General features: G+C 43.7%; 1 protein-coding gene across 1 annotated transcript in view; it reads right to left on the bottom strand.

Moving 5' to 3' along the window:
* LOC121575094 (lysyl oxidase homolog 2A) overlaps positions 1-17,958 on the bottom strand; it is a 62,500-nt gene that overhangs the window by 15,351 nt on the left and 29,191 nt on the right. Inside the window, exons 4-7 of the mRNA XM_041887934.2 lie at positions 9,392-9,600; positions 7,473-7,689; positions 6,665-6,848; positions 840-991 (exon numbers count right to left, since the gene is read on the bottom strand). Coding sequence (XP_041743868.1) covers positions 840-991; positions 6,665-6,848; positions 7,473-7,689; positions 9,392-9,600 — 762 coding nt within the window. The remainder of the gene's footprint in view (positions 1-839; positions 992-6,664; positions 6,849-7,472; positions 7,690-9,391; positions 9,601-17,958) is intronic.

The raw sequence follows: 17,958 nt of genomic DNA, 5'->3' as shown, positions 1-17,958 counted from the left end.
GCCTTTTGGCAAACTCCAAGCGGGCTGTCATATGCCTTTTAATGAGGAGTGGCTTCCGTCTGGCCACTCTACCATAAAGGCCTGATTGGTGGAGTGCTGCAGAGATGGTTGTCCTTCTGGAAGGTTCTCCCATCTCCACAGAGGAACTCTGGAGCTCTGTCAGAGTGACCATCGGTTTCTTGGTCACCTCCCTGACCAAGGCCCTTCTCTCCCAATTGCTCAGTTTGGCCGGGCGGCCAGCTCTAGGAAGAGTCTTGGTGGTTCCAAACTTCTTCCATTTAAGAATGATGGGGGCAACTATGTTCTTGTGGACCTTCAATGCTGCAGAAATGTTTCGGTACCCTTCCCCAGATCCGTGCCTCGACACAATCCTGTCTCGAAGCTCTACGGGCTTGGTTTTTGCTCTGACATGCACTGTCAACTGTGGGACTTTAAATAGACAGGTGTGTGCCTTTCCAAATCATGTCCAATCAATTGAATTTAACACAGGTGGACTCCAATCAAGTTGTAGAAACATCTCAAGGATGATCAATGGAAATAGGATGCACCTGAGCTCAATTTCGAGTCTCATAGCAAAGGGTCTGAATACTTATGTAATAAAGGTATTTCTGTTTTTTATTTTTAATACATTTGCAAACTTTTCAAAAACCTGTTTTCGCTTTGTCATTATGGGGTATTGTGTGTAGATTTATGAGGGGAAAAAATTATTTTATCCATTTTCGAATAAGGCTGTAACGTAACAAAATGTGGAAAAAGTCAAGGGGTCTGAATGGGTCTGAATACTTTCCGAATGCACTGTAAGCAACAACATGTAGTGGGCATGTACTAGGCCTACTCACTCTGTTCTGGAAGCCCATGGCAGGAACATTACATCTAACTGCAGCATCCTCCTCGTGACTGCAGCCCAGGGCATCTCTGTTGAAGTAGCACTCTGTCAGGGATTTCTCAAAGCCAGAGCACTTCACCTCGTTCATATGGACCAGGCCCATTCCTACAGGGGAGAGAAGACACACTGGGAGTCAGATTCATCCCACTCTCTCAATCACAGAATGAAATATGTATCTCTATGCTTGAAATATTATTATAATCTGTGTAGGTAGCTGGACAGGTAGGATGACTGACTATAGTGAAGGTGAACAGGTGGTCACGGGTCAGGTGACTGAGAGGAATGGAGGAGAATGAGGCAGGAATTCCTTTAAACACAAAGTGGTATATTTACTGGGTAGTTTGTCTGTGCTACATAACAAAGGAAAGAGAATAACATGTATCCAATCAATTCATAATCACAAAAGTAAAATCATAACAATCATTCTCATTATTAACATAATGAGGTAATTCAATAATTCAGTTCAATAGGAATTCAATATGAAGCATGATTGAGTCATTTAGGATCATAACCATTTATCATAATCATGAGAATGATAATCCAAATAAATCGATCAGTTATCAATTATTCAGTCTATAATCTCAATCAGTTTGATATCAGGATTTATCAATGTAGCAAATATTAATTAGGTCAGCCGGGTGGATTGGTTCATCCCAGTTCCTCTTGGTCTGCCACAGGTCCTGGACTAAGACTTTGGCCCGGGTTGTGTATGGCAGGATATACCCGAGGGGATCGTATTGATTGGCCAGGGTCCGATAGATGATGCGCAGAGTGGGGGTTTCGGTGCTCAGGGCTGAGTGGTGCTTGTACCCCAGGGTATCCAGTATGCAACTCCATCTCAGTCCTAGAGTGGGCTCTTGTGGGTTAGCGCCAGACTGCGACAGCCATAATTCACAGCTACTGGACCTGGCTTGTGGCGGGAGGTGCTGGATAACATGGTGACATAGCCTGCCTTCACAAGGTTATGAATCTCTCAGTTCTGAACTTCAGCATGCTCAGGATTCTTCACCAGTTGCCGCTCCGTTCAGCGGAGTATTGGGAGTACAGCTCGTGTTGTGGTTGCCAGAGGAGGATGGTTGGGCACCCGTAGCAGTGGGGTCGCGTACCTCTGAACGCCATCCATTTCAGTGGTGGTGGTGTGCTTCTCCAGGAGGTCTAATGCATAGGAGTCATGTTTCGAACGGGTGACCTCCTGTAGCTTCCGGTTGGAGAAGGTGTCCATCTTCCAGAGCATCTCCACATTCCGAAGGAGGTCAGTAGCTGGACAGGGAGATGAAGCTGGACTGCTTCTGGTAAAGAGGACTTGCTGTGACTATACAGCTTGGGTAGAGATAAGTAGATGGGCTGGACCCTGCACAGCCCAACCCAAGGATGTATGGACAGCAATGGGCCCTCCTTCTGGTCCAGCTCGTATAGGCTCGGTTGGGGTAACGAGGTGTGGGTGGTCTGCCCGATCAGGATGAGTGGTGCAACCCTGGCCATGTTAGGAAGAGGCAGTCCTCTGAGGTGAGGATATTGCTTCTGTAGAACACTCACCAGGCAGGAGTGCTCTGCGAGATTCAGGCCATCTGCCGTGAAGGCATTAGTGATGTTGTAGCCACGTCCCTCTGTCCTGAAGGTGAAACGCAGAAGGTCACGGAAGAGCCTTTCTCTTGGATAACATCATGTCGCACCGTTCTGAGGTTAAGGATCTCGGGAGTCCCCTCCAGGTTAAGCTGCCAGGCGGCAGCTGGGAGAATGATTGTTCTTTCAAACCAATCATCTAGCACGGAGAATGTATCCATGCTCCTCCCTTCGCTTTGCAGAGTGACCTTTACCACCTTCAACATGACCCTTGGAGACCGGTTCTGCTGCTCGAGGTTGAGCTCCTTTGCGGCTCCTACCATGAGCATACTCTGCTCCTTCACTGCTTAGGGAATTACATCATGCAACACTGTGAGATGGATTTCCTTACAGCGATTGCAGGGTTTCCTCAATGTGCAGGTCTGGGCTTTATGGCTACGGGCACACTTGTAGCATCGCTCGCCTGAAGTTATCCAGGGCTTCAATTGGGGTCGAGTGAGCTTTTGTACCCTGGCGCATGAGCCCAGGAAAGTGCCCCTTACTATTGCAATAGGGACAGTAAGGCTGGAATTTGATGTTCTTGAGAGAGGTCTTCTTTCCGGTTCCTCCCTTCCAGGTTCCTCCCCGGCTTCACTATTTAAGTACATGGTAGTGGGATTCTGCCTTTTATGACCTTCCTAGCGTTCAAACTCCTTCCTTACCCCAGAGGCTGGGGCTGAGATTGTGGCCTGGTGAGCGATGCTCTTCACCCTCGCCTTCACCTGCAACCATACTGCCAGGTCTTTGAGGGCGTAGGTGCCTCTCGAGCCCTCTTTCAGGATGCCTTTGTTCAAACAATGTTTGATGAAACTGTCTCTGAGTTGGGCTGGATGCTTGCCAAGGAGCCTGTCTACGTGGGAGCCACATTTCAGCTCGTTCCCGTCCTCTCCTTCAACGGATTGGAGCGTCGAGGTCAGGGATTGGACAGCAAGGGAGAACTCCTGGAAGGCAGCATGGTCTACTGTTTTGATTGGAGACGTATTCAGGATGTTGTTTAGTTCATTCTAGACTAGCTGGCGTGGCTCACCATATCTCGCTTTCAGGGCCTGGAGAGTGGCAGTGTATGGTGTTGCGGAGTGCATAAAGGATTTGGCCAGCTTGTATGCACTGGGAAACCGCAAGTGATCCATCAGCACTTGGCATTTGAGGCATTCTGACAGATGACTGTGAAAACCCAGTAGACTCTCCAATGCCATTTTCAAGAGGACAAAATCACTCTCCTTTCTGCTCTCAAAGTATGGCAGTCTGGGTCTGGGAATTCCATAGGCTGAGGCTACAAGCAGTTTCATGATATTGGCTCCCTCTTCTGGTTGCGTGAAGGATAACCCAGGACTGCTGAGGAGCTCACTGTGGCCTCGTTGGTCTTTTCCCCTACCAGCCCAGACCCTCCATTGGTGGCAGCCTGAATCGAGTGAGAGCTCTCCCCCCTGATGGTTGATGACTGGCCTGGTACAGGCCCTGGACGAGAGGAATGATTTGCCGTTGTTGGTAATTGGTGGAAAGGTGAAGGAGAGGTGCTTTGGCTAGATGGAGGAGGAATGCTAACTTGTGTTACTGGCATAGAGCGGCCTGTCCCCCGTGGTCCATGCTGGCTGTTGACCGTGGAGCCTCCGGGGACTGTGTGCCATGCTGTACCAGAGGAGCAGATTGGGAAAGAAAGGCAGACAGGTCAGGTCCATGTGGAGTGGTGGTCAGGTCAACTCCCTGTTCGTTCCTCTCCAGGAAGGATGAGACCATCCGTGCCTCCTCCAATTCCCATCTTGCTTGACGGCGGCGCCGCTGCTGTGCCAGGTCTTTGGCAATGAATTTCCATTCCTGTAGAGCTCTACGGGCCTGCACATCCAATAGGTGACATCGTTCATCAGCCTGTCGTTCCTCCTCAATCTGACGCTCAATTTCCTCCAACGCTAGTAGTTTCATCCTCTCTCGTAGGACAGCGGTCTGTGAATCGCTGAGGGCTAGTGAATGGCGGCTGCCATGGCCACCTCCAAAGGGGTATCCACCGGTCAAACTCTCACTCCATCTAGAGTGCCTGAACGATTTCCCATTACATAAGGGGTGAGCGGAGCCCGCCTTGGGGAGCTGGTCGACCTGTGCTGTGGGAGATACCTCTTCCATGGGTTCTTCCTGTAGACCACTCTCCCGTTCCAAAGCAGTTTCCGGTCCTTGGCTTGGACAGGATGGTTGATGGCTGAAATGTACAGTTGATCCATTGCTACTTTAAGCCCTAGTGGGCTTGCCCTTTGGTGGGGGAAACTCCACCACATCATCCTTAAGATAAACAGGTGGTTGTCTGGTTCTCTTGGTGCTGCTGGTGGTTGAAGATGAAGCCTTCTTTCGTGTTTTAAGCTTAGTTCCTGGATCTTTTATTTGTTCCAGGACATTACCCTCATCTTTAGCCTCAGCTGGTATTTCTTCCTCTCTCCTTCCTTCCAGTGGAGACAATTCTTCCTTCTCCTCCTCCATTTCCTTTTCTTTGGTTCAGTCATCATCCGGCTCGAAGGACCATTGAAATATTATTATAATCTGTGTGGGTAGCTGGACAGGTAGGATGACTGACAATAGTGAAGGTGAACAGGTGGTCACGGGTCAGGTGACTGAGAGGAATGGAGGAGAATGAGGCGGAAATTCCTTTAACCACAAAGTGGTATATTTACTGGGTAGTTTGTCTGTGCTACATAACAAAGGAAACATAATAACATGTATGATGTATCCAATCAATTCATAATCACAAAAGTCATAATCACAAAAGTCAAATCATAACAATCATTCTCAATTCAGTAATTTAATATGAAGCATGATCATTACATTTTACATTTTAGTCATTTAGCAGACGCTCTTATCCAGAGCGACTTACAGTTAGTGAGTGCATACATTTTTCATACTGGCCCCCCGTGGGAATCGAACCCACAACCCTGGCGTTGTAAGCGCCATGCTCTACCAGCTGAGCTACACTTGAGAATGATAATGCAAATAAATCTATCAGTTATCAATTATTCAATCTATAATCTCAATCAATTTTATATCATGATTTATCAATGTAGCAAATAATAATTAAGTTTCATATTTCATCCTTCCAGGTTTGTCTTCATATGTACATGTCATTTCATTACATTATAACCAGATTTCAATGGAATAATTGGCCTGTGATTATCTGCAGGGCAGTGATCATTGTCCATTGACATAACACAATAGGGTTGAAGTGTGCGCTCCAAGCCGCGCTCCGCTGTAATAAATATAAACAATAACTTATGGCCCGCCCTCCAGATCACAACAGATAGATCAGATGAAAGATAACAGATTTGGTGGATTTACGTTGATTCGTGGACGCACAGAGTTGGGGAAGAGAAAGCAGCGAGGTCGGGCAGTGGCGATTTCCTCCTTTTAATGAGTTGAGCTCTGTCTGACATTTCCACCTGATCTAATTAAAGCGCTCTGGCCCAGCTGCGCAAGTGGCCATGAATTAAAGGACGATTCCACCAACTCCATAAGCCTTTTCTACAATGCTTTCAATAATCCAGGACACTGGACTGGTTTCCCAGATAATGATTTAACGTAGTTCAGGACTAAAAAGCATTCTCAATGGAGAGCCCTCCAATGAAAGAGCTTTTTAGTTCAGGACTAGGCTTAATCTGTGTCTGGGAAACCGGCCCACTATGTTTAATTGCATAGCAATGATGCCTAACAGGAGTAGAAATCACACTGAGAGTGGATATGAACTCTCCTGCCAATGTTAAGCCAACTCTGACCCATTCAAGAGGGGCACTTGGGAACATTGAACTGTTCTTGCTCTCCTCTCTCTTTTTAAAACTTTGTCAAGTCAAAATAATTCATGTGAACAAAAATGGATTTTCCACAATAATATGTGATCACTCCCTTCCTGCTGTGTCCTGTCTCCAGCATGTGACTGGACAGGAACATTTCTCTGGCAGTGTTTGCTCTGTAACTAGAGCCAAGGTGGTACAAGACACAGACTGACAGCAGATCAAGAAAACACACAAGAAAACAGAAAAGTATCCTCTGTTACTGTGTGATTATACAGTATCTGAATAGTGGATGGCAGAGGTGGTTGGTCTGAGACTTGGATCACTATGGATAAATGCTTCCATATTCCATTACAGAAGATTCATGTACTTGAATGGGAGAGAGAGACAGAGAGAGAGAGTAGAGACCTACCTTGTCCCAGCTTGCCTCCAGCGAGGGCCTCCTTGGCACTACCGAAGCCCAGTTCTCGACACACCACGGTGGCTGCCTTCAGGTTCCAGCTGTCATCGCAGACGGTGCCCCATTCACCATTTTTCAGCACTTCCACTCGCCCCTCCCCTATGTTGGCCCCGCCTCTCAAACGCACCAGGGGTTGCTGCGGAAACAATTAATGGTGTTAGGCCTACTGTTAATGAGAAACAATAGTTTACAATCACTTGGCATAGTTTTTAAAATATCCAATTACTTCGAGACGTGTGTATGTATTTTTACTGAAACAGGCCATTAACTCATATATGGATTTTGTTAGTAGAACCACACAAAGATAAACAGTATCATATTGTTCCATACATCGGAGCTTATTGTGAATCACAGACAGAGAAAGGGAGAGAGAGTTTGAGATCCCAGTGTATCTATTTTTTCTTTTGTCCAGAGCCCATGACTCATCTGTGAAGTGTTCGAACACAGTGTTCTGCAGCTGGAGTCTCTAAGTTGAATCACATGCAACGTGATACAAAACAGCACAAGGCAGAATGCAGAAATCAAAGAGTGGATTTTATAGGAAAGATCACTAAATCAAACTGTAATTGTAACTGCTTCGTTTCATTAATTAACATTAACAACTAAGGTTTGTCTTTCATAATTTTCTCCTCTTCTGAATGCTTTCAATTTCAATACAAGATAAAAGGCCAGAGACGTCTCCATCATAAGCAGTCTCTTGCATAGAGGTCCTATGAATCACAATTCTATGCTCTCTCTCGTTCCAGATGATCCAACCTACCTCCACCCTGTAGGCCTCGCTGAAGCCCTGGGCGTGGCTGGGCGCAAAGGCCCGTCCTGGGACACAGCTGACCACCACGGGCAAGCCCTTCTCACAGGTGGCATTATTCCTCAGCTCCACCTTGTGGCCCAGCTTACAGCCGTGCAGGCTAGCCTCGTTCCCCGTGCAGTTCACCCCGAAGCCCCAGTAGTTCTTCTTCCTGCGCTTAGCCAGCAGCCTGAGACAGGAGAACAAAGAGATTGAGTTGAGTCGATTTGAATTGAATTTAGTTGAAATGCACTGAATTGAAATGGTACATTTTCATCTTTTAGCCTGCTGTGAAATCATGATATTGTCTACAGTACCTGATGAGGAAACATTATACAAAATGTTTTGTTTTTTAATACATAAAACACTACCCTACCCCTCATGAATTAAGACATTTCCCCAGTTCAACTTGGGAATTGTAAACTTTTTTTATTGACTGTTTTAGTACAAAGTACAATGGCAGTATTGTAGTCAAAACGATATGCAATTCCCAACAGTGGAGGCTGATGACGGGAAGACGGCTCATAATAATGGCTGAAATGGAGCAAATGGAATGGCATCAAACACATGGAAACCATATGTTTGATGTATTTGATACCATTCCACTGATTCCATTACCACGAGCCCGTCCTCCCCAATTAAGGTCCCACCCCCTGTGATTCCCATTACCAGTCCTTTTAAGAGTCAAATGGAAGTAATCTGTCAAGGAGGTCAGAGGGGCTCAGCTCAACTATAGTGGGCTAGGAAGAGAGGCCAGGGCTTAATCCCAAATGGTACCCTATACCCTATAGTGCACTACTTTTGACCAAGGTCTATAGGGCTCTGGTCAAAAGTAGTACACTATGTAGGGAATAGGGTGCCATTTGGGACGTAACCCAGGGCTTTTCTTCCTTCCAGTCAACTAGAGTATTTAATGAAAACAGCATGTCCTACATTTAAAGCCTTAGGTCCAAGCTATCAAATCCTGCACAGACGCAGTCAGACCAACAGAAGTGAACACAAGATATAACATTTTAGGTTATAATCATCTTGTCTTAAGGGTTGATGGAGTGCTAATATTAAACTTTACAAGCTGACCCTCCTGACTCTGCTCTCATAGCCTGTAAAAGATGAAGGGGCTAGTCCACAGTAATGGACCAGTAATAGTAAGGTTTTCCCAGTAGAGATGTTTTCTCATTCATGGTCCAAGTCATTCATGGTCCAAGTCATTCATGGTCCAAGTCATTCATGGTCCAAGTGTGAAACAAAATACTTTTGTGGGAATATTAGTGGACACACACAAAGTGTGATTGTTGCCCAACCACTTTCTCTTCTGCTCCAGTTAACACCACTTCTCTCACAAGTGCCACATGAGTTTTAGTGACCACTGAGAGTCAGAGCTTTAGTTTAATGTCTCATGTGAGGGACAGGACCCTTTGTAGGGCCACCAAATGGGATGAGTGCCCCTACTGGCCCCCCACACTACTTCCAACAGCATCTGGTGGTGCAAGGACCGACCCCCTCCCCTAGAAGAGAGCCAATAGAGGGATACAGGCCAGAATGATATGGCTGCCTGCTGGAATAAACAATCTGGCACATTTAAAGGAGAGATTCCCATTTTTTTGTCTTTTTTTATTTTATTTTACTAAATCTGTATTTTGGATGTAAATGGCATGATATAGAAGTGTGCAGGTCTTTAGATGTTGTACACATGAAATTGTGTAATTCCAAACTTTATCGCAACGTTATATTACATTTTTCTGTTGGGCTTGAGCAAAACTTTTCGTGTGCGCATGCACGGGCTATCACTCGAGTCCAACTAAATGGAATATGATGAGAGAGAGACACACACATTTGGGAGCACTTCATGAAGTCTACATGTATCTTTCCCTCTTTTCTCTTATGCTGCTCACTTGTAGACTTTAGTGTTGTATCCTTTCTCTCCAGGGAAACCGTACATCCCACAGATGACCCGGCTGTTCATCTCAGTCCACTCCAAGTCACAGATCTGTCTCCACTTCCCCCCGTCCTTCACCTCCAGGTAGCCCTCCGTCAGAGGGACCCTTTTACGCTGGGACGAGATGGCCCGGATACGCACCTCTTCCACCTGGACATTCAGACTCTGCAGAAAGAGAGATACAGAGACCCTGGATCAGCCACAGTCATTCAATCAGGTATTATTTAACTTGAAGATTATCAATGAAAGATTCAAGACAGTGCAGCCATGGTATGGAGCCCTATTGAGACCTTATTTTTCATTTTTTAGGGCATATTTGCCTTTAAACTGCACTGCCTTAGTTAACCATATGAATGTCTGGAATTTGTTGTGATCTGTCACCAATTTGACCAGAGAGGTAAGTTCAGGGTAAGGTGTATCAAGGGCCAGGTTGGGATACACAGTGGCAGCACAGATGGGCTTCTCAACAGGGAGATAACCTTTGAACCACACGCATCATCAATCTGTTTTACTTGGTGACTTTTCACTTCCTGTAGGCCTATGTTACGCAACTTTTGAGAAAGTAAATGAGACGTTGAAAATAAAAGTGATTGGGACTAGGGGATTTCAATTTGCATAATCAATCATTAAATTATGTTTTCCCATTGATCTTCTCTCAATTAAAATCAATCAGTAAAATACAAAGTGGGGCTGCAAAAACACATGTATCAAATCACGGTTTTACGGTATCTTGATCCAACACAACAAAAATGAGAATTGTGTGTCCTTTTCACCAAGCTACAATAACAGTCAAGACAAAAGCTGTTGCCTGAGGGTTGAAGTAGGCTGAGGGTGTTCCCCTAACCCTTGACTCTAACCCTAAAGTATGGGGCTAACCCTAAACCCAACCAGTCAGTAGGGGGGTCATGGTCCTCAATTACCCTCCTCTGTCTGTCCTAAGAACCCTTAAAGGAGAGCGGCGTCTTCACCCTTGAGGGAAAGGGAAAGGGGGATACCTAGTCAGTTGTACAACTGAATGCATTCAACTGAAATGTGTCTTCCACATTTAACCCCGCTGAATCTTTGACCTCCAGGTTGCGTGTGAAGACTGCTCCCTGCTCCCTTACTCATCCATCTGACCTCTGACTCTGTTCAGCCCCATAAGCACATAGAACCATAGACCAGCAGTCTAACTCCTGGCTGGTCTGGCTGTAATGTGTATTGTGGGGACACGGAGTGCTCAGTGCCAACCCTCTAAAAACGGCTTTGCTAAACCATGAATGCTGAGCTCAGCCTTTTCTTCAACAGCCAGTCATCTCGCCTGCTAAGAAAGACAGTCCAACATTTCTGTGTGAATCCAGAAACATTAGCGTTTAGTAAAAATGGGGGTGGTTTCCTGAAATGGCGTCAGCCTCTTGGAACGTTCGGATTCCCTCGACGCCAAAAATGTAGCGGTGAAGGGAAAGACGTGACTGAGTCAGAATGTTGCAGTGACCCCAGTGACCCCAGTTACCCGACTATTGACCACAGTGGCAAGAGAGAAGACAGTCTTTCATCAATTTAAATCCTGACGGTCACGGTATAACTGTGAGTTTCTATCAGCAAAGCAGAGCAAGGCAGGATGAACGTGGTCATGTGGTCATGGGAAGAGGGCCTTGAAAGGATTCTGAGGTTCTAGACACAAAATGGGCGAGGTTTCTCTCTAATGTAAATACATGACGGGAGGAGGGGATGCCGGTTTGAAGTAGGGGCTCTTAAAACCATCTCAGTGTTTGGTTTGGCAGAATGGCCAAAAGGAAAGCAAAGGGCTGAGAATGTGAGGTGGAAGGGGGGCACATGAGACCTGCAGCTGGGATGCATATACACTAATTTCCCCGAAACGAGACCACCAGACATAACACCGGCATCAGCCAGTTTGCTCAAGGCCCACCTAAAACTACACCTTGTTTAGGAATGTAGAAACACTCTTTTGGGAAGTTTCAGACACAAATGTCTCAGAACTAGTGACCTTCATTAATGATTCATTGTTATCACCCTAGCCAAGGTTGAGGGTTCACCGATCACCACAGAGGAGCTCACTCACACACTACGATCAGAGCTGACTGCAGACAATGATCAGCTAGAGGGAAATCAGATTTTCAACAAAATTATATTTTTGTAAAGATTAATGAAAAATAAAACACAAATTGACCTTGATTAAATAAGTATTCACCCCCCTGAATCAATACATGTTAGAAACACCTTTGGCAGCGATTACAGCTGTGAGTCTTCTTGGGTAAGTCTCATAAGAGCTTTGCACACCTGTATTGTGCAATATTTGCCCATTATTCTTTTCAAAATTCCTCAAGCTCTGTCAAAGTGTTAGGGATCATGGCTAGACAGCAATTTTCAAGTCTTCCCATAGAGTTTCAAGCAGATTTAAGTCAAAACTGTAACTTGGCCACTCAGGAACATTCACTGTCTTCTTGGTAAGCAATTCCAGTGTAGATTTGGCTTTGTGTTGTAAGTTATTGTCCTGCTGAAAGGTGAATTCCTCTCTCAGTGTCTGGTGTAAAGCAGACTGAAGCAGGTTTTCCTCTAGGATTTAGCCTGTGCTTAGTTCCATCCCGTTTCTTTTAATCTTGAAAAACTCCCCAGTCTTTGCCGATGTCAAGCATACCCATGCCATGATGCAGCCACCACCATGCTTGAAAATAAGGAGGCAGTTACTCAGTGATGTGTTGTGGTGGATTTGCTCCAAACATAAGGCTTTGCATTTAGGCCAAAAAGTGTATTCCTTTGCCATGTTTTTTTGCAGTATTACTTTAGTGCCTTGTTGTATACATATGTTTTTATTCTGTATTTTTGTATTCTTCTTTTCACTCTGTCATTTAGGTCATTTTTGTGGAGTCACTACAATGTTGTTGATCATCCTCAGTTTTCTCCCATTAAAATCCCCAATGGCCTCATGGTGACATCCCTGAGCTGTTTCCTTCCTGTCCTGCAACTCAGTTCATAAGGACGACTGCATCTTTGATGTGTCTGGGTGGTTTAATACATCATCCACAGTATAATTATTAACTTGACCATGCTTAATGCTTAATATTCAATGTCTGATTTGTTATTGTTACCCATCTACCAATCACTACCCTTCTTTATAAGGCTTTGTAGTTGTTTGTAATTTGTTTTTAAAATTCAATACTTGACTGAGGGACCTTACAGATGTTGTATGTATGGGGGACAGAGGAAGGGGTAGTTATTCAAAAATCATGTCAACCCCTATTATTTCACACAGCGTGAGTCCATATACAGTGAGGGAAAAAAGTTTTTGATCCCCTACTGATTTTGTACATTTGCCCACTGACAAAGAAATGATCAGTCTATAATTTTAATGGTAGGTTTATTTTAACAGTGAGAGACAAAATAACAACAAAAAAATCCAGAAAAACGCATGTTATAAATTGATTTGCATTTTAATGAGGGAAATAAGTATTTGACCCCCTCTCAATCAGAAAGATTTCTGGCTCCCAGGTGTATTTTATACAGGTAATGAGCTGAGATTAGGAGCACACGTAAAAATGTATGCACACATGACTGTAAGTCGCTTTGGATAAAAGCGTCTGCTAAATGGCATATTATTATATTATATAAAAAGGCGAATGTAAATCAGGAAAAACACACTACCCTTCCCTGTGCCCAATAAAAAAAAAAACAATCCTCCCCTATTTTGGACCAGCCCCCCCCACCCCAGTAACTTTCGTACTGTCCCTTATTAGGTCATAACATTTACATTTACATTTAAGTCATTTAGCAGACGCTCTTATCCAGAGCGACTTACAAATTGGATGAACAGTGTCTGTCCCTTAGCTCCTCAGGGTTAATGGGAATAGCAGCAGACATTCATAAGCTTCATGTTGACCTTCCAGCAGAACTCAATAATATCACAGAAAATAACTAAAAACGTATGTGTTTGTGGGAGTCACTTGGGTCAACAGACTTGTGTCGGGAAACAAATATGCAAATAAACTATTAATCTTTTTCTGTTTATCCTTTCAGTTCTCATCTGTGTAACCCAATGCTAAACTGAACTGACCTTTCGCCGATAGGGCCCATCAAGCCTGTTTGTATGATTCATCCTAAGACTATTCACTAACAATATAAATCTTACAACTCTTATGTACAAGTAAATACGTCCAAAAATGGTCATTTCCAGTACAATGGACTTCTGAAATGGTATTACTACTGGAATGGACATGTCCTTATGTAAGTTAGAGTTTTTAATACCCTACTGATTACTCAACCATTTCCACAGCAGCCACCTGGAACAAGGCAGAATGTTTATCTGTCTGGGTTCCCCATCCATCTGGAGGTGAACGTGAGGCAGGCCACAGTCATTCCAGTAATTGACTAATTCAGCCTGAAACTACTGTGCATTTCTTTCCTCTTATTCACCCCACTGCCCGACTGTGCTTCACGTTGGGCTTACACGTGCCTGTCTACTCGTACTAAACATGGGGGAAATTAATGTTAATCATGCTGCAACAGTTTAGTAGCAAAAGAGCCCAAGCCAGAGAAAATAAATTATTTGAAATGACTTTCACATCTGCCCCTAGCCCTGCCGTTTCCAAGGCTTTCCCCCATAAATGACTGGAACGAAGGACTGGCTCTGGCGGTGTGTGTGCGTGTGTGTGTGCTTACGTGCATGCGTTTGTGTGTTTCGCATCTGGAATATCTATTATTGTGTAACACCAAGACAGAATGTACAAGGAACCCCCCCACCCATCACCCCCACACACACATGGACAAGCTCAGCAAAGCCAAGTCCCATCAGTTCTACCAGCAGACTAAACCATTGTGTCCAGTCAGTGGACAGCACCACACACACAGAGCATGTCGTCACATTCCAGTCTGACACTGCTTTTACAGTGGTAGCCCTTAGATCCTCGATGAGTGAATGGAGACGTAGTACTGAAAAAAATTGTGCCACATAAAGTGGGGTCCAAAATGATTGACACCCTTGATAAACATGAGCAAAAATGACTGTATAAAATAAATCATTAAAACACTGAGGTATATTGTATGCTAAAAATTTTTTGAAATTATATTATTTTATATGACTACAATTGCTCAGAGAAAGAGATTTTGTTTAACAAGTAATCATTTTTTTTCTCAAAAAGGTAGTGATCAAAATGATTGACACCCCTTTTTTTTATATACGGCACTGAGCCTTTTTCAAAAATGTTTTATGAGATTGGAGAACATATTGCGAGGGATCTTAGACCATTCTTCCATACAGAATCCTTCCAGATCCTTGATATCCTTCATCTGTGCTTATGGGCTGCCATCTTCAGTTCAAACCACAGGTTTTCAATGCGTCCAGAGACTGAGATGGCCATTGCCAAATATTGATTTTGTGGTCAATTAACAATTTATTTGTGGATTTTGCTGTGTGCTTGGGGTTATTGTCTTCATAGCCACGGGAAGTAGTTTGGGGGTGGGGGTGCTGCGATAATTTTTTCCACGGGGGGGGAGGGGATGTTTTTCAGACCTTTAAGGGGGTGCTGTAGCACACTCAGCACCCCTACTTCCCGTTGCTATTATTGTCTTGCTTGAAGATCCACTTGTGGCCAAGTTTCAGCCTCCTGGCAGAGGCAACCAGGTTTTTTGGTTAAAATGTCAAAGTACTGGTTAAAGTTCATAAAGGAAAACCCCACCCAAAAAGTATATTTTGGTATTTGTTTCATTAGTCCATTGTACATATAGTCCCAAAATGATTTTCATGCCAGCAATCAAGTTTTCAAGATACATAACTTTCAAAATACAGAAATAAAGCCGGTATGCAACCTGGTCTCAGAGCATTTCGTATGATTCTGTACGTAAATGCAAGACACTCCATTTAGTATGATATGTTATTTTTCATATGGTATGTATTAAATTGGGGATGTCCATCATCCATTTCGTATGATATGTTACAAATTACAATTCGTACAAAATGTTCCGAATTTGCAATTTGTTGTGGCTAACGTTAGCTAGGTGGCTAACGCTAACATTAGCTATGTGGCTAACTTTAGCTTGGCTAGGGGTTAAAGTTAGTGTTAGGAGTTAGGTTAAAGGTTAGGGTTAGGAGTTAGGTTAAAGGGTTACGGTTAGGATTAGGGGAAGGGTTAACTAACATACTAAGTATTTGCAGTGTAGCTAAAAAGTAGTAAGTACTTGCAAAGTTGCTAATTAGCTAAAATTCTAAAGTTGTCCATGATGAGATTCGCACACGCAACCTTTGAATTGATAGACGTTCGCGTTATACACCCACCTATCCATTCATCCAACCACTAGTATAATTATGTCTTATGTAAGCATACCAAATGTAACATATCTTACTAATTTGAGTGTCCCGGATTTACATGTACTATTTTATGTCTAGTCTATGAGACCAGGGTGAATATGGTAGGGGATCTTTGATGTTATGGGGCTATTTCGCTTCCATTGGTCCTGAGCCCTTGTTACGGTCAACGGCATGAACTTTACCCAGTACCAGGACATTTTAACCAAAAACCAGGTTGCCTCTGCCAGGAGGCTGAGACTTGGCCACAAGTGGATCTTCCAGCAAGACAATAACCCCAAGCACACATCCAAATCCACAAATAAATGGTTAATTGACCACAAAATCTATATTTTGCAATGGCCATCTCAATCTCCGGACTTGAAACACATTGAAAACCTGTGGTTTGAATTGAATAGGGCAGTCCATAAGCGCAGACGAAGGATATCAAGGATGTGGAAGGATTCTGTATGGAGGAATGGTCTAAGATCCCTCCCAATGTGCAGTGGTGTAAAGTACTTAAGTAAAAATACTTGAAAGTACTACTTAAGTAGTTTTGGGGGGTATCTGTACTTTACTTTACTATTTATATTTTTGACTACTTTTACTTTTACTTCACTACATATAAATGTATTTGAGATTCTTCAAATAGTCACCCTTTGCCTTGATGACAGCTTTGCTCACTCTTGGCATTCTCTCAACCAGCTTCACCTGAAATGCTTTTCCAACAGTCTTGAAGGAGTTCCCACATATGCTGAGCACTTGTTGGCTGCTTTTCCTTCACTCTGCGGTCCGACTCATCCCAAACCATCTCATTTGGGTTGAGGTTGGGGGATTGTGGAGGCCAGGTCATCTGATGCACCACTCCATCACTCTCATTCTTGGTAAAATAGCCCTTAACAGCCTGGAGGTGTGTTGGGTCATTGTCCTGTTGAAACACAAATGATAGTCCCCCTAAGCCCAAACCAGATGGGATGGTGTATCACTGCAGAATGCTGTGGTAGCCATGCTGGTTAAGTGTGACTTGAATTCTAAATAAATCACCAACAGTGTCACCAGCAAAGCACCCCCACACCATAACACCTCCTCCTCCATGCTTTATGGTGGGAACTACACATGCGGAGATCATCCGTTCACCCACACCGCGTCTCACAAAGACACGGCGGTTGGAACCAAAAGTCTCCAATTTGGACTCCAGACCAAAGGACACATTTCCACCGGTCTAATGTCCATTCCCCGTGTTTCTTGGCCCAAGCAGGTCTCTTCTTCTTATTGGTGTCCTTTAGTAGTGGTTTCTTTGCAGCAATTCAACCATGAAGGCCTGATTCACACAGTCCCCTCTGAACAGTTGATGTTGCGATGTGTCTGTGACTTGAACTCTGTGAAGCATTTATTTGGGCTGCAATTTCTTAGGCTGGTAACTCTAATGAATTTATCCTCTGCAGCAGAGGTAACTCTGGGTCTTCCATTCCTGTGGCGGTCCTCATGAGAGCCAGTTTCATCATAGCGTTTGATGGTTTTTGCGACAGCACTTGAAGAAACTTTAAAAGTTCTTGAAATGTTCCGTATTGACTGACCTTCATGTCTTAAAGTAATGATGGACTGTCGTTTCTCTTTGCTTATTTGAGCTGTTCTTGCCATAATATGGACTTGGTCTTTTACCAAATAGGGCTATCTTCTGTATACCTTGTCACAACACAACTGATTGGCTCAAACGCATTAAGAAGGAAAGAAATTCCACAAATTAACTTTTAAGAAGGCACACCTGTTAATTGAAATGCATTCCAGGTGACTACCTCATGATTGAGAGAATGCCAAGAGTGTGCAAAGCTGTCATCAAGGCAAAGGGTGGCTATTTGAGGAATCTCAAATATAAAATCTATTTTGATTTGTTTAACACTTTTTTGGTTACTACATGATTCCATATGTGTTATTTCATAGTTTTGATGTCTTCGCTATTATTCTACAATGTAAAAAATTGTCAAAATAAAGAAAAACCCTTGAATGAGTAGGTGTGTCCAAACTTTTGACTGGTAGTGTAAGTATATTTTAGCAATTACATTTACTTTTGATACTTAAGTATATTTAAAACCAAATACTTTTAGACTTTTACTCAAGTAGTATTTTACTGGGTGACTTTCACTTTTACTTGAGTCATTTTCTATTAAGGTATCTTTACTTTTACTCAAGTATGACAATTGGGTACTTTTTTCCACTACTGCCAATGTGTTCTCCTACTCATAAAA

The sequence above is a fragment of the Coregonus clupeaformis genome, chromosome 10 (assembly GCF_020615455.1).
Source record: "Coregonus clupeaformis isolate EN_2021a chromosome 10, ASM2061545v1, whole genome shotgun sequence".
In the NCBI taxonomy this organism is placed as follows: Eukaryota; Metazoa; Chordata; class Actinopteri; order Salmoniformes; family Salmonidae; genus Coregonus; species Coregonus clupeaformis.
The sequence above is the reverse complement of the archived record's forward strand: the minus strand, read 5'-3'. Positions and strand labels throughout refer to the sequence as shown.